The 23,589-nt window shown below is 37.7% G+C and overlaps 1 protein-coding gene across 1 annotated transcript; it reads right to left on the reverse strand.

Annotated features, from left to right (window-relative positions):
- Positions 1-396: 396 nt before the first annotated feature.
- On the reverse strand, positions 397-5,297 carry LOC121951827 (cAMP-dependent protein kinase inhibitor alpha-like). Its single transcript, XM_042498310.1, has 3 exons — positions 5,164-5,297; positions 3,308-3,498; positions 397-2,768 (listed from the first exon to the last, which is right to left on the reverse strand). Exons 2-3 carry the CDS (start codon positions 3,468-3,470, stop codon positions 2,695-2,697), a joined length of 237 nt encoding a protein of 78 aa, XP_042354244.1. The 5' UTR covers positions 3,471-3,498; positions 5,164-5,297; the 3' UTR covers positions 397-2,694.
- Between the last annotated feature and the right edge of the window lie 18,292 nt (positions 5,298-23,589).

Consider the following 23,589-nt stretch of genomic DNA (forward strand, 5'->3'; position numbering starts at 1 on the left):
TGTCTAATGAATATTTGCATAAGCCCCACACACACACACACACACACACACACACACAGGGGCACACACAGGGGCACACACAGGGGCACACAAGGGCCTTTAGGTCTTTTTGTCTCATTTGTTAATGCTGTTAAGAATGGTTTTACAATATGTTACAAAAGACTTGAACAAGCAGAATCTCTTGAAAAAAATCTATCAGTACTATCAGTACTACTTCATTTTAATTGTGTTAATACTGGTCATGCGTGTGAAACTTTATATATACAGTTTGGCATGCATTTACCTCAGTTTAAGTGACATGCATGTTTCTGGCTCAGTGAATTCTCCCGCAGTGCTACCTGTTGGCCACATTGCAGAAGTACAACAAAGCTTTTCATTCTACTGTCATCAGTCATTTATTTTTGGACACACAGAGTAGAAAATATGGTTATAGACAGTCAGACGAACACCTACACATTTAGCAGAGTCATGCACCTGCTATATTTCTACATGCTGAATTATGAACAGCTGGGTTTTCTACAGTGTCGTTGAAGCAGGTGGAAGTCACTATACAGTTTCACGGCAGTTTACAACTTGAAAACCTGATTGAATGAGTGACATAAAAACAAGTTATATATTCGCTATTATTGTTGGTGTGGATATGAGATGCAGTCAAGCTGCAGTGTTACGGTAAGATTATTCTAAGAAAAACTGGGAACAAAATAACCAAAATACACACTTAAAACAGTGCATGCATGATGGTCTTTACCAGATGACGATTATGGGATGTTTCCATTATTACAGAAAGAAGCAGGGATGTAGTTCAGCCTCAGTGTCAGAGATAGAAACGCTCACACAAACATGTTACACGTACTGGAAGCTCCACTGAGTATTGCATATCTACATTTAAGGAATAGTTTGACATTTTGGGAAATACGCAGTCACTTAAGTGCTGGGAGAGAGATGAGAAGATTGAAATCAGCTTCATGCCTCTAAACTAAATATGTAGCTGCAGCAAGCAGCTTAGCTTAACTATCTAGCATATCTATAGTTTTTAGACACAAAAAGCACCACTGTTACTCTTTTGTCTGGAAAACAAAGTACATGAATGTATGCAAACAGAGAACACACTTATCTAATGTGCAGGCTAATGAATGCTTTTTAAACCAGCTTGGCATGAAGACCAGGGAAAACAGCTAGCCTGGCTCAGTTCAAAGTTCACAAACTCTACTAACCTGCCAACACCTCTAACAATTACTAATTAACTTGTTATCTTATCTATCTATTTTATTTGTTCAATCTGTACAAAAACTGAACTGTCAAGTGACCACTAACTTCCTGGAGTTTCGCTTTTTCTGTATGTTTATTTGGTCTATATTCTATTCTGTATGTTTATTATGCTGCTGGTTACTTAAATTTCCCTCGGGATCAATAAAGTACCTATCTATCTATCTATCTATCTATCTTTGCAACTGGTCACATCCAAGAAGACCAGACCTAGTTTGGCATATGACACCAGTAAAATTGCTAATTGCTATTTATGAACTTCACTTTTTGTAGAAATTATTGTGGTGTGCACACCTTCTTTAACATTAAATTCAAGAACTTTATGACTATGCACTGGATTCATTTTTTTAATTATGGATATTGTGGCTTGGATATAACAAGTTAATTAGTGAGTTTTAGAAAGACCTGGTAGGTGTAGAAGTTTTTCTTACCTTCGGACAGAGCCAGGCTAGCTGTTTTCACCTACATATTTAACAGATTACATTGACATCAACCCCTTTTATCTAATTCACAGCAAAAAAAAGGAAATAAGCACATTTCCCCAAATTTAAAACTATTCCTTTAAGGTTGTGATTATAATGACGTCATTAGAAAAGTAAAAAAAAAAAATTTTTTAAAAGATAGTACACTACCATTATTTCTTTTTTTTAACCACTGAGCCACTGACTAACATCATCCATACTGTACTGTACTTTAAACTGATTATTAAGTAGTGTTGGTCAACAGAACAGTGTCACACCACCATCCAGTCTGCAGCTTTCTACAGTATAAACCACTTTCACATTTCACTTGAATTTCTTCATCAAACATAATAATCAGTGAACACACCTTTCAACAGTAAAGTAACCAAACCCCAGTGTTTTTGTTCATGGTGTTTTCCAGCTTTACTACAGCTGAGTAGTCCAATTCCCTCCACAGTATTGTCAATTTAAAGGAAGCACAAGCCATTAACTGGCAATATAATCTCTATCAGCGTCACGACAAACATGCGACTCCCACTGTGACCCATTACATCAGCATGTCTCAGTGGTCTTACAAATTGCCCGCACTACTAAAAAAAAACTCACTTTTTTTCTCTTTTCATTCCACCCATCCAGCCTGTGTGTTTAGTAACAAAGACTGAAAGTAAAATCAGCTGTACAAGAGCTACACATTTGTCTCTCTGTGTACTTGACTCCCTCGCCAACAGTCTGTTATTCTAGTGCACAGCAGAGCCACGGGGACATGAGAGCACTGGGTGATCACATCGCAGCACAGCACAGCGCCTCTACAGTGGATTTAGGGGGGTCAGTGCCCTGTTTATGGGCACCTCAGCAGTGGCGGTGCTACCCTCCGGCTACCAGCCCGCTCTTGACTAACGGCTTCATCACAATGGCTGCTGGAATCCATTTCGCAGCTCTCTGTCCACTGGCAGGAGCGTGTGGCAGGTTAGCTGTTCCTCTGCTCCACCTCCCTGTGGGCCGAGGAGGAGGAGCTCTGGTTGTCCTCAGTGTCGTTTCCATCTGGGAGGAAAGTTACAGGACATAAATATGAATAGGACTATATCAGTGTTTTTGCATGTTTCAGTATATTCTCCTTTGCCCCTATCATACTTAACTTTTTAGCTAAGCGAGTAGCGAGGCTCCAGGGATAGAACGGTCTATTGATTGGCCTGTAGGTCCTTCACATTAGAAAAGACTGAAATATCTCAAGACATACTGGACATTCAGTGTCCCCAGAGGATAAATTTTCTTTTTTTTTTTTTTTTTTTTTACTTTGGTGATCTTTGACTTTTCATCTAGCACTACAAGCAGATGAAAAATTCATTTTTGCCAGTGTGGGACATTTCTTGCCAGGTTGCTCCTTATGTCCAGGAAAGAATTAATTTTTTTAAGTTAGTTTCAGAGGTTTAAATTCTTGTCAAATGCATCTGAACGCAGCAGAAGAAAAGTGATATCAATCCAGGTGTTATAGGGTTAAGAAAAGATCAAATAAATCAAACGCACTATTATACGTAAAATCAGTTCACAGTAATCCACCCCCGTATGACGCAGTAGTTTACCTCCCCCTCCTGCGTTGATGTGCAGCTGGGACAGAGACAGGGTGAGGGGCAGTTCTCGTCCCTCTGGGTCGGTGGGACTCTGCAGAATGTCGTGCATGGCGTTCCTGCGTCCCGTCCTGCCGGAGGCAATGAAGTCTGCGTACGTGGCCTCAACATCAGACATCGCTTGTGCATCGTTCACACAGCAACACCTGCAAGGGGAGTAGCTCGAAGTTCAGCTTCATCATTTACAGTGTGTGCGTATAGTAGGCCTACATGTAGACTGGAAAGGTTATATTATTCATGTAGCCCATTTACTAAAGGTAAAGTCAATGTTTTCAACATTAAAGTGCAAACAGCATACAGTGTGTATTTGTCATACACCAAACAATATTTAGACCGACGACTGACACTGGTTACATGACGTTAAAGCTGGGAAAGATGCTGAAATTCCACTACTACTACTACTACTACTACTACTACTACTACTACTACTACTAGTAGTATACTAGACTTGAGTCGTAGTATACTATAGTATATAATCTGGCATGTTTATTTTGATGTTGATGTTGTTGATGATGTATTTTGTCATTTAAAGTAGAATTATTTATTATTATTATTATTATTTTAAAGTATTCCAAGTGTAAGGAAGAAGGTTACTGACAGACACAGTCAAAACTCAAAACTGGTATTTGATAAATATTACTTAATTTTTAATAAAAGTATAATATTGTTTATTGTATATATTTAAAAATACTATATTATCATACAACAATGCATATTTTCATAATATTCTGCTTATTGAGACAAAAGGTGATTAGTTTAAATTTCTGGCATTTCGAACATGTAACTACACCTACTCTTTCAGCAACTTTTCCCAGGGTTGGGGTTAGTTTCAATATCTCCCTTCTTCCATTGAAATAAATATTATGAATGATATGTCATATGTAGCCTAATCATGTTTAAATGGCATGAGGAATTAGCAGACAGATTTAAGTTTAATATATAAAAATGTGGTTGATGTAGTCCAAATTGTATATGAGTCACTGAGAGGAATGCAAAAAGTGTTACAACCGTCCCCCGTCTCCCCTATTCTAGTCTACATATAGCCTTAGCACAGCACCACTGACAACACAACACAGGAAAACAACTACAAGGCATTATTTGTTTTAACCCTTTGAAACTTGGGCAAATTGGCTTAATTTCTTCAAAAAATATGGGAAGTAGATTATGACCAACTTAAGAAAAAATGATACAAAAATTAACATTAAAAGGTTTTTTAAAAAATTAAAAGATTTACAATAACAGAAGGAAGAAAATTACCTGAAAATTTGCAAAAAAGAGTAAAAAAACAAACAAGGACCTGAAAAAAAGTGAACAAATTATACTAATTTGTGTAACCTAATTTAATATATAGTATTATGGTTATTATAATATAATAATAAGTATATAAATAAATTATAGTAATAATCTTTTCCATTTTTTAAAATTATTTTTATTTCCTCTAGTTTATAAATATATATATTTTTTATTTATTTTATTCTAAAGAAATTGCACCAATTTGTTCAGGGTTTAAAGGTTTAAATACGTGAAAGGCGTTTGTGTGAAAAGCGACAGCACAAGTGAAGTGATGTGGATCCAGATTTCAGGGTTAACCTTTTTAACCCACTATCACAATCTGAATCACTCCCATGTCTTTAATCTGAACTCATGCATTTTTTTCCCATAGTATCTCATGCTAAACCAGGCTGCCCGACCACCGTTAGGCCCACAAGTCCAGGATCAGGTGTAAACCCGACCACAAGTCAAGTCTGATCCCCAAAATGAGTCATGATGTCACTGCTTTATGTCTTAGTCAAGGTTCGGTGTGTCCTTACCTGCAGTGATAGCTCTAGCAGTGTTGTAACCAAAGCTACACATCTAGGGAGTGACTTCACATCCAGCGCAGCGCCACGGGCCCGACATCACATCAAACGCTCCGACACAACAAATAACACCAAACACAAAAATACCGGAACCGACCCGCGAGCAGCAGATAATAATAATCCTAAACCCTTACGCTACATACCGCGACGACTCAATGCGTGTTTATCATTAAACGTGATTAATCACATCAGCAGGATGCTTTGAAAAGTCCCCAGTCTATTCTCCTCCATAGCTGTCGCATCTTCCTCCTTCGCGACCAATCAGTAGCCAGGAAGCAGCATCTGCGCGCTGATTGGACAGCAGACACAAAAGGATGAGAGGAGAGAGCTCTGAGCAGCACCAGGCTCGCGCTGCGTTCAAAGTCAGCTCGTAAATCTCAGCGACGGCAATAAAATATCTGCTTATGATGTTTTTGGCTATTTGGACGTTGTTTTATGAAAAAAAGTGAAAAGTTATTGATAAGAAAAGTAATTATGTTTCGTAGTTTCAAAAGAAATTCATTCAGATTAGCATGGCTTTAGTTGAAAGAGATGGAAAGAAAAAGTCCCTTTTTTTTTTTTTTTTTAAAAAAAAGGATTTTTAATTCTGCTTTATTTAAAACTTAAAAAAAGAATAAAATTAAACTAAAAAAATAATAGTGAATATTTCAGAATATGCAGCAGGGATCTTTATAGTACAGACTAAAAAAATAAAATAAAAATACTGATAAAATCGCAGATTGAAAACATAAAATATAATGAAATAAAATGAAAGGAAATATACTTTAATAATGTTTAAAAATATGATAATTCAAACCACTAAATTTTTCGTGTGCTCTAAACTCCATACAACGGTATTTTGTACAGCACTTGAAGGTGGCAAAAAGCCATAACTACAATAATTTCTCCCATTGTTAACAGGTTGTTTTTTTAATTTAAAAAGTTACATTTGCTTATTTTTATTCCTATCACATCTGCTGAATTAACAGCGCACAACATCATGTGGTGTAGTAGAGGGTTAAATATCACAAATGCATTTCACATATGAGTTATCTTCATATTCACATTGTCCCATTTAAATCTATTCATCCCAGGAATCACACTGAATGTAAGCGGACTGGGTCCATAATAAGTGGAATAAAATAGTTGTGAAAACATATTTTTTCTATTACATGAAGTTAAGAATGTGGTCACATTTTGACAGTGTTGTCTGTCTCTTTCTAAAAAACCATTGTAAATTAAATGAATGAGCACAGAGAAATCCCTGTGTGCTCGATGACACACAGTGCATTGTTTTCAAGGATATTTGCTCTTTTGTGATGATGTGCAATGCGATTGGAAACAACATAATGCCAGGAGATAATTGTGTGCAATACATTGTCATACCACAGGATGGCGCTGCTGTCAGCATGAGTAAACACAGCTTCCTGCAATCTACCTTTAATCACTGCTATAAAACCAAATTAATACATTGAAAAAATAAGTCCAACTGTTAGAACTTTTATTTAGGAAAGTATACTTTATGTAAAGCAACAATGTAAAGATGCGGTCTCAGTGGACTAACATGCCATTTCTAATATACTTTAGGTACCAATTATTGATCTCATATTTAAATCCCTTTATATTTTGAGCAATGAAACAGTTACAACTACAAAACATCACTCACTGACACCACTGCACCAGCAGCCATATGGTTTGTAAAGCAGCTTTTCAGAGATCAGTCCATCCATCCAGCCTTTACAACCAGAAAAAAAGACATAAATTGCGATATTACAATATCCGAAATCTAATACAATATCTAGTCACATATCACAATATCAATATAATATTGATTTTTGTGCCCAAAGGAGGGTACCTAGTGCATTGTATTTTAACATGTGGGTACAGGGATTGAGGGGTTATTGTTTATTTATTTGGTTACATTATATTTATTTTTCTCCTAGTTTATCTTCCTCTTTTTTTTTCTTAAATAATGATAAAAAATTAAGATATCTGATTGAGGGTATGTGGGTGTTTACATATATATTTTTAGTTAGAGTGTAGGTTTAAATAAATAAGGAAGCTGGTTAATTAAAATTGGGATTTAATAAGTTCTTCTCACTCTGTCAAATACGCAAACCAAGTAATCGTGTGTTTGACCATTTTCTCTTGCTTTATGCTTTTCATTGTCTGTAAATATTACTTTTTTTGCATGTTTGAAATAAAAAAATAAAAAAAATCTAAACATGTAGGTCGACTGACAAAGTGGCGGCATTTGACATGTTGGGAGTTGGGATGAGAACTCGTTGGTGCTGCACGTGGTGACACATTTCAGGACCACTGTCTTTTGGGGAACCAGCATCCAATGTCTTTCTTCACCACATCAGTTTTCTTTATAGTTCCATTTGTGTTGTAAAGAAAAAAATATGGATAATTTCAGTTTCCTCTTGATGAATTAAAGATAAAACATACAAAACCAACAGTTGCAGTATAGAGAGAAAAACATGCTGACCTTTCCACACCCCTGACTCCAACTCTGCAGTGAACAGCGTGAGCATCTTGTTGCTGTGGAAACAATTTCTCCTCTTTGTACTGGTGGTGCAGGGTTTCAGCAGCAGGACACATTTGGGGAAGTTTTGAAAAAAGGAATCTGATAAGTGGCAAAGAGTTGAGATGGGCTCACTCCCATCAGCTTCAGGGACTTTTACCTTCAGATGCGTTGCTGCTGACAGGATCCACAGAGGCTCAGCTGCGTCTTCGCTGGCTGTCTTCGCTGGCTGTCTTCGCTGGCTGTCTTCGCTGGCTGTCCTTATTGGCTGTCTTCACTGGCTGGCTGCAATGCTGTGCTTTACCTCTCTGTCACCTCACTTTAGATGTTTCCAGCTGCACCTTGTCTCTCTGTGAGCGATGGCTTCATGAAAGACTGCGGCTCTATCAGCAGACAAGCCACTGGGCCTGGAAACATGCGGAATTATGAAATTAAACAACCATTAGTCATAATTAGAATACTGCACATTGCAGTCAGAGAAAACTATCATATCAGGTTATTAACACTTTGAAACCTGAGCCAAATGGTTTGCTTTCTTGCAAAACTATAGGGAGAATATGGGGAAAAATAACTAGGCTTGGCCCAGCAAGAAATTGGTAAAAAAAACAACAACAAAAAAAAAAACTCCCCAAAAACAAGAAAATAACCTAAAAGTAAGAAAAAAAGGTAAAAAAAAAAAAAAAAAAGGTTAAAAAAAAGACCCCAAAAAGTATTGAAAATTGACAAACACAAAACAAACAAAAAAAGTATATATTTTTTTCTTTTACATAATTTATGCATATATATAATTTTTTATATAAATGTATATAAAAATTATAAATTTAGTTTTCTGGACATTTTCCTCGTTTTTTTTTTACCTTCTTAAAAAATAATTTTCTTGCTCCTTGGGACATTTTTGCTAAGTTGCTTGCTGAAAAATCAATTAAATGTGCTCAGGTTTTAAAGGGTACTAAGGGTTAAATAGCAGTTTTAAGAATTTTTTCCCCCTTTTCTCTACTACTTTTATACTTCTATCAGGAAAATTTCATAGGAAAATAATGTGATTCTTACTCTACTGTGCTTATTTGACAGCTGTTACTTTACTTTTCATATTAAGATATCACATGAAAAGACCTTTGATGTACATTGTGAGATTGACAACCTTGATCTCCCTTTTCAAGATTCTGTTTTAACCCTTTGAACTCTGCAAAAAAAAAAAAAAAAAAGCCCAGGTGTCCTATATCAGCGCTATGAAGGTTACTTTTGAAATGTAATCGGTTAACTTTAATACATTAATCACATTGACTACATTAATTAATAAGTAATATAACTTTTATTACCTATTAAAGTAATATAACATATTACATTTTATTACTTTCTAACAAATGTTTTAAATAGGATAAAAAGCTGAAAAGACCTTAAAAAAATAACTTGAGAGAAGTTGTGCTCAGATTTGTAAAGGCCCTGTGTTGTCCAAAAATATATTATAAAAGAATTCCTGCACAGCAAACAGTTGTAAAGCAACAAATTTTTTATTAACATAAACTGTTTACTTAAAAGACTTTTCTCATACGTAACCCCTTTGTAATCACCAACATTTTGATTAGTAACTGTAGTTTAACTGCATAATCTGTAACTGATAACTTTTACATTTACTTTGTAATTGAATTACTGCAACTAGTTACATGTAACTAGTTACTCCTCGACACCAGCCATGAGCCAAAGGATTTTCCAAAGAAACATAGAAACTTATCAATTAAAATTAAAAATTAATTAAATTAGTTAAAATATTTCTAAGTTATTTTTTTATTTTTTTGAGATGTGCTTGTTTTTATGAGCAGAGTTCACTGGCGTTGTCCAGAGCTCTTTAAGAGATTCTTATTATTATTCTAGTGCACTAGCGTGCCGCGTGTTTTCACAACGCAAGTCATGTAGCGTAACGGAAGACGGAAACCTGGGCTTTCTACTTAGTCTACTATTTAAAAAAAAACATTCATGCTTTCTGCAGCAAAGATAATGAATGCTCTAGCTATTTTGGTTTATATTATGTATTATATATTAAATCAGTATATACAAGAGTATGCAAATTACTATCTTCCGTGTCCCTTAGCGGGGAAATTCCGCTGTAATTTCGGTGAAATACACAGTTTGCACGGCCCATAAGGTAAGGTAACAAGCTAATGAAGTTATGCCATGAAAGACAGTGGCCTTAGCTTTCTGTTGTTAAAAGTATGGATTCTCAATCTATTGTGTTTTCATTTTATTTTTAGGGCGACATATATACACACAAGATGGAAACAGCGATATCCTGCGGCTATTTTGGGCAAATACCGGAATATAACTGCAGTGAAATACTACATCTACATGGCATGTAAGGTAAGATAACTAAAGGTCATGATGAGATGACAGTGAATATAGAAGCCTTACCTTTCTGCTGCAAAAAGAATAAATGTGCTAGCTGTTGTGGCTCTTATTTTAGATCTATTTAACCCTTAACACCTGTAGGCTATCAACATCAGTTTTTAAGGGGTTAAATCTCCTCACTCTCACTCGTATTTTCCTGTCAGTCTCTAACCCCTTTTTCACAATCATGGGCTGGCTTGGCTTGGTATAGCATGGTTTAATTTGGTTTGGTTTAGTTTGATTTGGCATGTCAGCCCAGTGCGGCAGAGATTCGTGTCTCCTTTGTGGCTTCCTGCTCGAAGGCGTATCTTAAACTGATGACAGCTTGTCTTAAGTGATGATGTTTAAAATTCCATCATCAAAATTCCAAACACTGGCTCTAGATGTGGCCATTTGTGTTTTTACATCAGCCACCTTTGTTAGAAGCCAGTCTGTGTCAAGCACTGTATCAGAAAAACACAGAGTTTTAATGTGAAGCTGCTTTATGTAGTGTTTTTACTGGTTTTAATCAACTGGTCTGTGTGTTTTGGAGATGAGGAGACCTCTGTGCATAATTTGGCTCCCCGTAAAACCTCTGAACGTTTTTATCAGAGTAAGTCAACACTTGTTAAGTTATCAGAGAAAATGGTGGATGCACAATAGCAGGTGGTGGGCAAGCTGCTTGTGTCCAACATGCCAAACGGGACTAGAGAAACATTGAGAATAATGTGAAACTGCTTTAATCAGTGCTTTTACCGGTTTGAATCATCCAGTTTGTTTAGAGACTAAGAGACCTCTGCAGATAGTTCAGCTTGCAGTTAAAACCTCCTGAACAACTAAACTGAAGGAATTCTAAACAAGAGAAGTTTTATATATATATTTATATATATATATATATATATATATATATATATATATATATATATATATACTTAAGCTGGTTGAAATCTGCAATTCACCAGGAATGCACATTAAGGGGGACTTTTGAAGGTTTTTATGTTCTCAGCAATGTTTTTCCTGAAGTCAAATGTACAGTGTGTGTTTTCCTGGGTAGAAAAGTTTAAATCAACCACATACAGCTCATAGCCCTCTGATGTTACACTCTTTGAAACTTATACTCTCAGATTTGTGGGCCAGGCAGTTTTCTTGACTTTAGGCGTTGATATCTCCACAGTGGCTGAGTGGATTTTTTTTCATGTGAATTGCATTTGAAACATACATATCTGATCTTTCAGTTTAAACTCAAAGCGAGGCAGCTAGCCCTTAAAATCTCTTACGATGTTAGTTTATATCAAGAGACATAGGACCCTGGGAATGTAGAGATGACCCCGTGTCTGTCAGAACAGCTCCTCTTTGCTAATACAGTCTCAGATTTCACTGGCACTCCAGACACATGCTAGTAATACGAGACTCCATTACCTGTACTCTGCTAATTGGCTAATCTGAGGTATCTCAAAGGGAGAATCCAGGCACACATCAACACTAGCTTTAGCAACATTGTACTCCATCTCAGCACCAAGGTAAGGAGGAAGCAATGAGAAATCAGACATTATAGTTTGCAGAGAGATGAGTTCGCATCAATTTATTGTCTCCGGTCCATTACACATGAGGGGTAATGATGAGATGGACTTAGTTCACTGAACCGCTGTGATACTCTTAAGTGCATTTTGCTGTTAATACTCTGCATCTTTACAGAAGCAGGATTGTGAATACAGGACTTTGACTTGCAATGGTTGTATTAGTACCTTGTCTTAGAGCCTCTAGAAACATGCCTTGATATAGTTACTATATGCACATACTATATCAAAGTTGAGTGTGTCTCATTAAGTATCTACAAAAATCTGGATGAAAAGAAATTCACTTTCCCAACTACTAGACAAATCTAGTTCAAAACAGCATTTCTCCAGACTGTCTGGGCGTGGCCAATCATATTTTATTTGACACCTCCTTGGATCCCACCTTCGTCAACTGTCTCTCGTCTCCACGACGATAGCCATGGAGCAAAGCAGAATCGGCGTGGTACGGCCCTATCTGTTCCAGCCCTCTGACTCTGGCTGCGTTCCTAAATCCAATCTGATGCTGTACACTAAAATGAGAGAGCTGTTGTTTGAAGCCATGGAGCGTTCTGTTTCTCCAAGAACTAACAAACTGTTAAGTTCATTAAGTATTCACTTCATTCGATGCTTTGCGGCTCCTTCTCCCCAAACAGTGCCCAAATTGTGCTCTGACACTTCCAGAGTACAGTGCTCTGGATATCCAAATGTTACATTCCAACAGCGCTGCGAATTTACCAATGGTCCAGTTTGTGCCAGAGTGCGCTCTGGCACTCCAAGTGTGTGTTTCTGAACACATCCTCTGAACTTTCAGAATTGGAGGATTCTCAAAATAATATATTTCACTCTGTCACCGAATGGCAAATTTATTGAATGCTTGATTATTGATATTACTTCAGCATACAGTTAGCATCACGTAGCACATATGATATGAGCTGAGATGCACCCATTTGTTATCAAAACCCTGAAAGCAAAGATAATGCTGTTCAAATTTGGATTAAGGCTAATGTCTGATCATTTTTTATTCTTTTTTATTATGCATTTAAGAGCCTAAATTAAATATTAATAAAGTTTTTGGTGATTTGGGTTTCCAGTGGCTTTAAGTAAAGGGTCAAAGTACTTTAAACACAAAAGATTACACACACTCCTCTGTTGACTCAAGAAAATCTGAGCAGTCTGGTCTGATTGGTGCACAAAAAATGGATGAAATACCTGGTGCTCAGGAAAACAAGAGACACAAGATGTTTATCTGACAGAAAAATGAGCAGCTTTATGGATGTACTAGTTTAAAAATGAACTCTAGTTCCTGTGCTCACAGTGGTGCTCATCCCATTATAGCTGTATGGTTTATGGCAGCTCAGAGCAGATCAATAAAACCTGCAGTGTCTTCCTACAGTATCTTCAGCAAATGTTAGAGCTTTCACTCTCCAGCTGACTGTGGGCAAAGCAGCTCTTTTCAGCGCACTAAATCACTAAAATCCGTTCATTAAAAAGATTTGTTCACCAAAAAATGTTCAGCCAGAGCAACAGCTGCATGTAGTTCTACTTTTTTGTGGTACCTAATTATGAAATAAAATATTTTGCACTACTTCCAACTTTGAGACTTCAAGACCTAAGAGCAAGGGAAAAGGAGCATTAGACTTAACCCTTTGAAACCTGGATTGTCATCAATTTTTTTAGTGCTGCGTTCAGACACCTTTCACAAGTATTTGACCATTTAAAAACAGAACAGATTTGTTGAATGACTTTGGAAAATAATGACCAACTTGGCAAAAAAATGTATCACAAATTGCAAGAAACTGGTAAAAGGTGACAAGAAAAGAACTTAAAAAAAATTTAAAAAGAGGAGATTATGAGATTATTTTTAAATGGGAGAAATGTCCAGAAAACTATATTTATAATTATATATATTTTGATATTTAAAATTATGTTACAAAAATTATATACAAACAATACATTTTTAACAAAATTTTTATACTTTTTAGGTAATTTTTTCTTATTTTACTTTTTTGTTGCTTATTTTAAGGTAAATTTATTTTTCTTGACTTTTTAAAAATTTTCCTTTTATTTCAGCGACGAGTCACTTGAACATGCATGTCACTCACACTGCACTCCATCCCTGCATGTTTGCTCAAAACTGACTGCGAGCTCAGCTTTAGTAAGAAAAGAATGCGTCGTTTCACGAAGTGACTTGGTTCATCAGCCCTAAAGATTGGTTCACTGGTTCGACGCAACAGAAGCGGAAAAAGACTCTCCCTGCCCAGAACTTCTACCTGTCCCTTTGATTTTTAGATCAAGCTTAACCTTCAGTGGGAAGAATTTCTTTACCTGTTGCTCGTACAGAAAAGGATGTGATTCAGACCTCAGTGACAGCAGTGTCATGTTTTATTCCTCACAGAAGATGTGGTTAGCTGTAACCTGAACAGCCCGCAGTCTACAAAAGAATTTATCAGAGGAGGGAGCAACTCTGGAGATCAGACATAATCTCAGCAAGTTTTAATTAAGGCCAAAAGCAGTACTTTTTATAGCACTTGTTAGATTATTGGCTAATTTGGATGGTGAAGTTGGAATGGGTTAAATGCAATAGAACCAGGCACAAGCTTTGAATCACAAGAAGATCAACTGACTAACACACTTGAACCTAACTCTTCATTATCTATATAGTTGTTGAAATATCTCAGTCTGAGCCAAAGTGGTCAACTAACCGACCTCATTGCCATCCATACATGCTGCTAGCATGACTAATAATGAAAAATAAGAAGAGCCCATACAGTATCATGTCCTCCATGTCCTCCATTGACCTGTAATCATGCCCACATACCTGATGCAGATATGGATTATAGGTGTAAATGGGGTCTTTAATCCAACCTTTCAAGTCATGTATGTGAATATTTACACTGCCGCTCAAATGCTTGGAATCACCTGTTAATATTGATGTCTGTTGCAATAGCCGTTAGGAAAGGAAAGAAGACAGATAAAAATGGTGTACTTAAGACCCCACATTTATTATCTACATTTAATATAGTTTTGACCCAAAAAGAAGAAGAAAATGATACAAACTTCCATTTCACCAATGTCCTTGAGTCAGACAGTCTCGAGAGAGTCTTTCTGTAAGTTGTGTTTTACTTGTTACTCTCACCTGTTTGGAAATAAATGTGAGAAGTATCTTTTTGTTGAAACGACCCTCGATCATGATTAAAACACAACGGTGTAACTGGGCTCTAAAGAAACTATTTAAATGGGTGATTTGTTTGTCCATTTTATGATCAGTTGATACTCCCTGATCTAATTCCAACAGTGCTAACTCTAGAATAACTTTATAGCAGAATAGCTCTGCTAAAGCAACACATTGCCAATTAATACCAGCTTGTTATCGACTTTATTGCAAAACAAATGCCAAAATAAATGTTGCCATTGTACGCTTCTGCAAACCACATATATGCTACATTTGCATGCTATATGTTGCAGATATGTTAAAACTTTCTTTATGATTCAGTTCTCATCTTTATGCTGTGACAATGCTGTAGTTAATGTTTGATTACGTTTAGGCACAAAAAACACTTGTTTAAGGTTAGGTAAACATGTTTTGGATTAAAAATACTCGGTTTGGTCGTCACAGACAGGACTGTACATGTCGCAAACTTTGAAAAATGCCCATTTTTGTTGGTCTTGAATAATGGTCTGCTGCTGTCTGCTGCTTGGCAGTCACACCATTTACCATCCCCTCCTCTACCTAAGGAGAAACTCAGCACAATTACATTTCATCTAAAATACATATGAAATGTATTTGTGTAATATATCCCTGATTTGTAGAAATGTAAAATTCGAACATCTTATTCTGGCAGTGAGCTTATTATTATGCACTTTCCTTTGAAACAGGAACCTGTTTCTATTTAAACATGCTGAACTTCCAGTTTCTTTTACCAATGACTGGTAATTGCTTCTATTATTATTGAACTTTTACTCAGAGGGATTTTTTTATCAAAAAAACCCCAAAAATCTTCTTACGAAATAACATCTATTCAAAGAGAACTTTGTACAAGCTGGACGCACCAAAGACCACTGAAAAATATTGAGTAATCCTTTCAATCAAGCTCTTGTGGAAGGAGATTCCAAAAATTTTAAATGGCAATATAGTGTATGTTTTGAAATTGCAGATTGGGTCTTTAAAAAAATCTTAACACAGCTATACTACCTTGGTTCTCACCTCTTAGGTTACACTGTGTGAATGTAAATGGAGAGATGAGTGGATGATGGCAGACAAATGAAAGGCAAAGTGAGTCACTGGGTTTATGACTGATAGTCTGCACATCTTGACTTCACAGCACCTCCATCTCTCTCTCTCTCTCTCTCTGCCTCTCTCCTTGTCTCTCTCACACATGACATCATCGTGCACCACCGTGGTAGGTGGATGCTTTGTTTGTTTACGTTGCCAGTTCCAAAAGCCAGACACTAGGTGGGCTTCCATTACATATTTGCGCAAAACTTGAGCGACGTTTTTGAATTGTTGATAAAACACAATTGCAAGATGACTACATTTCCATTAATAAGTTAAGAAAATCTCAGTCTCTTTCTCTATCCACTTTGTGTACTTCTTTTTCTCCTTATTTGGATTAAATGGAGGTTGGCATCCATAAAGTCATATTACGCTATCCAGTATTGCACATCATATGATCTGTAAAATTGAAAAATTGTGTTTCCATTGCAGTTTTGCAAAATATAGCTTTTTAGAATCACCTGGAATACCACCTCATGCGAGCGTAAATACTTTTTTACGATAAACAAGAATTTTTTCCCCCAAATTGATGTTTCCATTTTTTATTTGCAATTTCAATATGCGCAGTGTGGGGGTTAATGGAAACCTGCCTACTGTTCAGATAACAATTCACCACTGCTGCATGTTCACCACGCTGTCTCATCACCACTTTGAATCCAATACCACGGGGCTGACATATTCTTTTGTGTTAACATAGGTTTAAATGAGCATGTGTTCCTCTCTGCAGCATTGTGCTACACACACACACACACACACACACACACACACCTGCGAGCAGCTTCTCAGTATAGCCACATTCCCCACTGATGGACACTGAGCAGCTTCACTGGAGCAGACAAGTGCCTTGCTTAAGGGGACTTCAATTTTTAGATTAGGTCAGATGAAACTTTAATGATCCCTGTGGAGATGTCAGGTCATTAGAGCAGCGGAGGATAGGCTACAGATAAGAATAGCTCAAATGGAGTGTGTACTGCAAGAAACTGTGTGAGAAGGAGCAGATTGGGGATGATGCAGCAAATAATACAGATTTACAGGGTAACATAAATTAAAAATGTACATTGTTACACCATGCATATGCTTTATCAAAGTCATATTTCAAGGTTTTTATATCAACAAAGCCTTCATTCTTCCACCGTTAAAGTATGACATTTGGGCTGCAATGTGTGTAGATAATCTGAGCATCCCAAGTCATTTCTTGTGCAATGAAGCAAACAGTGCATGCAAGAACAATGTGTGCAAGATTTAGTTTGCCATTGATGCCACTGACTGTGGCATTTGGAAATAGCTTACAGTTGACTGAACAAAGAAATGTTAGACAAAGAGGAAGCGAAAGAATGGGAGAGGCAGAAAGAGAGGCAGACAAATATAGATAAAGCCAGAGATAGAAAAGAGTCGCAGGATAAACAGAGCTCAGTTCAACTGGGTTACAAACTTTCCCCAGTCTCCATTTGTGTTCTAACTCCCTCTAGTAAAGGATTTGTCCTGATTTGGCATGTGAGTCTGTGCATATTGTATTTTCTATTGTAGTTTATTTAACAAAGGATGAAGGTTTGCCTTCAAAGTTGATGGGGCACAGAACAAGGTAGAAAATATCAAGGAGGCAAAAAAGAAAAATGATGGTGTGTTATTGAAAAAACAAAACAAACAAACAAAAAAAAAACAATTTACTTGCTGAAACTGCTAAAAAGGAGCAGTTCATTGGAAGGGGTTGACTTTTGTAATGCATTACTGACAGAAACTCTTTGTCAGCAGTAAGAGTACCTGTCTTCCAACCATAAGGCATCCATCCAGATTCTTCTAGCTCGTGTGAGCACACTAACCCTAACAGGCTTATTAAACGAGGCTCTCTTAAAAAAAATAGTTTCATCCAAAGAAACTGCACTCTAGAAACTGCTTTTTTGCGCTTCTAAAGCTATTGGCATCACAACGGTATTTCACAGACATAAGTGAAATTACATCTTAATTACAGGGTAGCGACATGGTTAGGCACCAAAACTTTTGTTTTAGAAAAAGATTGTGTTAAAAATACAAAGTTTATTATGTATGGGATTATTTTTGTTGTAACTGATGTGTGTCAATGTGATGTCGATATGTTAAGGAGTTAAAAAGTCAACATTGCCTCCTAATTTCACACAGGACACAAACAGCAGTCTCTTAGGTTAAAGTCCCGTGTTTGTTTTACTTGTTCAGCACACTGGCCTCCTCAAGACAGACATATTAGCTCTTCATACACCTATGGGGTGACATTAATATAGCTTATATAAAATAATGGACATAGTTACTGTGACGTCATCCATTGGTTTGTAGACTCCTGTTCTGAAGCCTCGAGTTCTGCAGAAAGGCTAGAGCTGTGGGGGAGTAAGGGCTGATCTGACTTACAGGGCAGGTTTTCATTACAGATTTGCACAAAACTTGCAAGATGACTGTTTCCATTGAGTGACCCCATAGTTACTCCTCTTGCAATAACATTCCAAGAAGCATGGCGATGGCTGTTTAAAACATTAGCACGTTTATTTCATATAGCCACAGCATCAGCCATTGTTATTTCCAATTGAAGGCAATGCAGGCATGTAATGCAAGCGATAATAGATCATTATTGTGTTGACAAAATCTGTCTAGAAACAGATGAACATAAACACTTGGCAAAATACTCAGCACACACGCTCACTAAGTGAAAACAATACCAGAGATTGCAATGTTGTCCTGGCTGGTAAATATAATGTCAAAAATAAAATTCTCTCCAAAAAACAAACAAACAAAAACACTGACTAAACAAACAAAAAAACTCCTGCTTCCTTTTAACAATTCTAGCCTACTTATTGCAAAACCTTGCCTGAGAAAATGTAAACACAGGCTGTTCCGCTCTGTGTAGTATAAATTTTGTGGGGATTGTGTGATTTAGTGGGGAATCAGACCCAGGGACTGACTTTGAAAATAACTATAACTTATAGAAATAGCCGATACTGTCATTTGCTTATGTAGGTCCAAAAGAGGCATAATAATTACTGTTTCATGACCAGTTAAAAACTCTGTGTAGCTGCCCTAAGCCTCTCTCAGGAGCTGTTTGGCGCCTTCCGTTCTTCATTTTTTGATAATTTTGGCCGTGTTCATGCATATCACATATTTTGGCAAGACTTTGCATTTTTGTTTGATATTACAATTTCCAACTCAGCTCCTACAATAAGTCTAAAATACACTGCGGAAACAAGATTGCAACATTCATACTATTAAGTGCCATTCAAACTGCAATTTTCAATTCCAAAGCATAAAAATAATATTATTGTATTACTGTATTATATCTTGGTGTCATTCTGGGCTTTTGCCTTGGAATTTGTAATTTTTCCACCTGATGACATCATTTTAACCATATTTGGCATCTGGGGAAAATACATGCAAATACATGAAAAAAAAAAGTACTTTGCATATAGTATATTGAAAATATTTTTTTTCATCTAAAAACACAGTGGCATCATAACGACAACCTGGCATTTAAAGGGCTAATATTCTGAAAATTAATGAATATTTGATATTTATGATTAGGACTGATGTTGGTTAAAAAAAATAACGCAGTGGAATTTGAAAATACTAATGATGTAAATATTGTTTTCAAACGTTATACTTAGGCTACCAATACATGCCTTTCAAGCCCTTTCTACTCCTTTCAATAATACCAAAATATCAATAGGCTAATAACCTTAATAATCACTTTGACATGACTTCTTTGTAAAAAAAAAAAAAAGAGGGATCGCTAAATATGATTTTAGTTGGACCTAAATGTTTATTTGTGAAATTTTAAGCTAACCGATGTCCTGACGCACCTGCAGCCACAGTGAGTTCTTCTGTTACAGCTGCTGCCTCGCTTGTGGCATTAATCACCCTCCATACAGAAGTTCCTCTCATCCCCGGTGGGTGTCGCTGCTGACACTGGTACCCAAGTCGTCTGTCAGTCTGTCTGGCAGGGATGGGGGGATGTTGTATTGTGAACTGAGAGAGAGAGTGAGAGAGAGCTAGAGAGAGAGAGAGAGCACCGCTGCCGCCGCTCCTCCTGCCTCCTCTCCTGTGCGCAGAGCTCCGGCCCGGCCGCTCCTTCCTTCCTTCCTCATTTCCTCCCCACAGCTGGCTCTCTCCTCTCGGATGCTGGCTCCTCTTTGCCTTCTTCTCCTCTTCCTCACCACCACCGCCGCGCTGGACCAAATACTTCGGAGGGCGGAATGACTGACTACCTGTTTTGCATGGTCTGAATTTCGGGAATTTCGCACGTCGGAAAGGAGGGGAGTCAAGAGAGGGGAGAAAAAAGGAGGCTCTCCATCCCCCGAGAGAATTTATTTTACAGTAAGCAGGCGCAATGTCATTCCAGTTTCCTCATTCCGCTCGTCTCACACCTCCCATCTGTGCAAATGCTTGAAAAATGCTAGAATGTGTCAGCCTGCTGGGAATATGGCTGGCTGTTGTATTGTTGCTCGAAGTGTGCGCCAGATGTTTGGGTTTTTTTTTGTTGTTTGTTTGGTTTGTTTTGTTATTTTGTGTGAGTTTATTCCGAGGCGTGGTGTGGATTGTGTTTTTTTTTTATTATGATGCGCTAAAGGGCTGTGGTGTGCTCGAAAATGGAAAACCCCCCATTTCAGCTAGACTCGCCATCCATCCGTCCATACGAGGGTGTGTGGGGGTCGGAGGATGAGGGGAGGGGGGGTTGGCTGATGCGTATTACTTTCAGATTGACCTAAATGTGAGTGATATTCGCGGGATTAACACAGGTGACAGCGGCTCATCGTGACCGGCTGCAAGCGCCTTTGTGCTGCCTTTGCTGGGCGATACTCGGACGATCAGAATTTTTGTTTCCCTCAGCCGTCAGCTGGCATGTGAGCTGTATGAAGAGCACCTTGCTGCCTGCGTGCTCCAGCTCCGGCCTGCCTGCTTCAATCGCTCCATGTTGATCACAAAAAAAAAAAAAAAAAAGACCACTACGGCGTGTTTCGGATCACCTCCGGGCTGTTTCCTCCTTCCTGCTGTAGAGTAATTCATCTCATTCATCACATTGCCAAGATCACTGTGTTTCAGCAGAGAGCGTTATGATGTTTGCTAATTGTGTGTGGATTTCTGCTCTGTGACCTGGCAGAAATTGGGGCCTGCTTGTGCCTATTGAATTAGCCCCCTCATGTTGCCTAACGGGATCTCCAGTCACTGTGTTGCATGGCAGTTTATGACGCCTCATTTAAAAGTTAATTCCTGTGTTTTCTCTGATGGGCTATTGGGTTGTAGATCACAGATCGCTCCCAAGATGGAGGAGCTACCCAGCCCTAATAAGAAGTTTAATGTGGTGGACATGGGGGTTGAGGGAGGCCAGATTGTGTCTGGCAGTGAAATATCTTATTAAACAGGTTATCAACAGGCTGCGTATCAAACATCGATCATTGTTTTTCTGGAGTGTGTTGTAGCAGATGTTTTCCATGGGGTTTGAATGAAAAAACACGACAAAGATCAGTGCATACGGCAGCGTGAAAATGAGCTTAGTAGTGATGTGTTTATATTTACCGAGGCAGCTGATGCAAGTTCCTCTGCCTTTTAATCTCTGTATCCTGTGGGTGAAACATGCAGCCGCCCACTAGACCGATGGAAAGTCACAGCTCAGATGTAACAATAGAACCGATCACATCAAAACAGATCCGTTGATCAAATGGCAGCTATTTCTGTTTCAGGGGGTTGGTGGTTTTAAGACTGTGGCTCTAGACTTTTTACTGACTCTCGTGATTGTTTCCCAACCTGTTAACCTGTTAACGACCTGTTAACGAATTTCTTAAACATTTGCAGAAATATGCTCATTGACTTTCTTGCTGTGAGTTAGAAAAGAAGATTGATACTTTTCTTATATTTATATGCTAAATAGAAAGCTACAGCTAGCAGTGTGTTAGCTTAGCATAGACTAAAGCCTGAAATTAGGGGGACATAGTCTGGATCATCCAAGGCAACAAAATAAGCACTTTTTCTCTCTTGGGTAATTTGTACAAACACCAAAGTGTAACAATGACCATTTTTAGATTAACAGAGGGTAGTGAGCTTGATTATATCTTGGAAGAGTCCAGCCTACAGAAACAGTGCTGGCTGCAAAGCCAGTTTAACGTAGTGGCCAAACCGCGGACTTACAAGTCCCGGGTTTTTCGTCTAGAGCTTTTCCCATATAGACTTACATCGAAACAAAAATCTATAAATCAGTGGATCATTTTTTCAAGAGTCACAACCCCCACAAAAAGTCGTTGATGAATGCACAACTCGTTTCGCCATAAAGTAACTTCAGGAATGAGTCCTAAAATGTAGACATGAGTTAGCGTTTTAGCACACCTGGTCCTCTCGTCTAGAAGTCAGTGTTTTTATAATGGATTTTTTGGTTAGATGCCTGAAATACGGTCTGTGGTTAACACAAGCTGAAGAGACTTTCACTTTTGTTCTGTGATTGAGAATATGTCTGTATGTTTTGAAGCTTTAATGTGTTTGAAAAAGGATGGTTGCCAACAAGTGGCTAAATTAGACTACAGATCGTCATCATGCCAAATATGGCTTTACAGCCTTGTTGTGGTATACATGTTAAGTCATGCTACGGTGGTGTAGCTTGTTCATAGTCTAACGTTAGCTTTTTTATTTGTAGTTATTGCATTTACCATTCAAAAATCATAAACGTGGTGTTTGTTTGTAAGATTATCTTGCTTTTAAGTGTCATAAATGTTTGCTTGCCAATTATTTTCTGTAATAATCCAAAATCAAATGGAAAAATCCCATTGGCTTTTTGACGAGGGTACTGGGGCAACACTAACTTCAGTGTCGACCTACAGAAAAAATGTCATCCCTGCAGCACTCTATTTGGATTTGACCCTTAAGGTCAGATAAAACTTTAATTTCTTTGGAAAAAAAAAACCCATTTCAGTTCAAGTTAGCAAAGCTGTAAGCTGGAATTCAGCTGCACAGCTGGTTGAAGTCCCTAGTGTGCCTGCTCTATCGTACATAAGATCAGGTAATTTTAGACTGGGACAGTCAAACTGCAGTTTTCATAGAAATGAATGGTGCCCCACCTCAGGCGCTGTATCCAGTTCTCTTTACACATCCAAGGGTCAGGTGCACTAACTTCCTGGAGTGGTTGCTTGGCCACATCAATATGATGACAGCTTTATATTTAAAGGACATAAGTGGTTTTAATCTCCTCACCTAACTCAAGGCAAGAAACCAAATTTCCCTCCACAAAATCAAACTTTTGCTTTGAAAAGTATTGTATGACCAAGAGCCCATTGTCAGAGGTAACATGTGTCTGGGTTTAAATGATGTTTCCTTCTCAGGTTATTTTTTTTAATAGTTTTTAGAGGCCTAAGGAGGTAAAAATACTCAAGTTCATTTTATGACCCCTTGGGGGTCATCTTCATGTTGGGAGCCACTGATTGAACACAGTGTGGCCACATTATCCTAAACACATAACATAATCAGTGTTTTAATAACAGTTCTTAATAATGGAATGACTCTGGCATGGACATGATCACAGTTTCAACTCTTTGCCTACAGTATTCATTTTGTCTGCCAGAGTGCACACAAACAGCTTGAGTTAACTGACTGCTACAACTTAGATTAGCAACATCTCAAAGCGGAGCTCTAAACACTTACATTAACACACACAGGTGAAACTGCCAGCCAGTGTTCTTGTC

Source organism: Plectropomus leopardus, chromosome 12 (genome assembly GCF_008729295.1).
Source record: "Plectropomus leopardus isolate mb chromosome 12, YSFRI_Pleo_2.0, whole genome shotgun sequence".
In the NCBI taxonomy this organism is placed as follows: Eukaryota; Metazoa; Chordata; class Actinopteri; order Perciformes; family Serranidae; genus Plectropomus; species Plectropomus leopardus.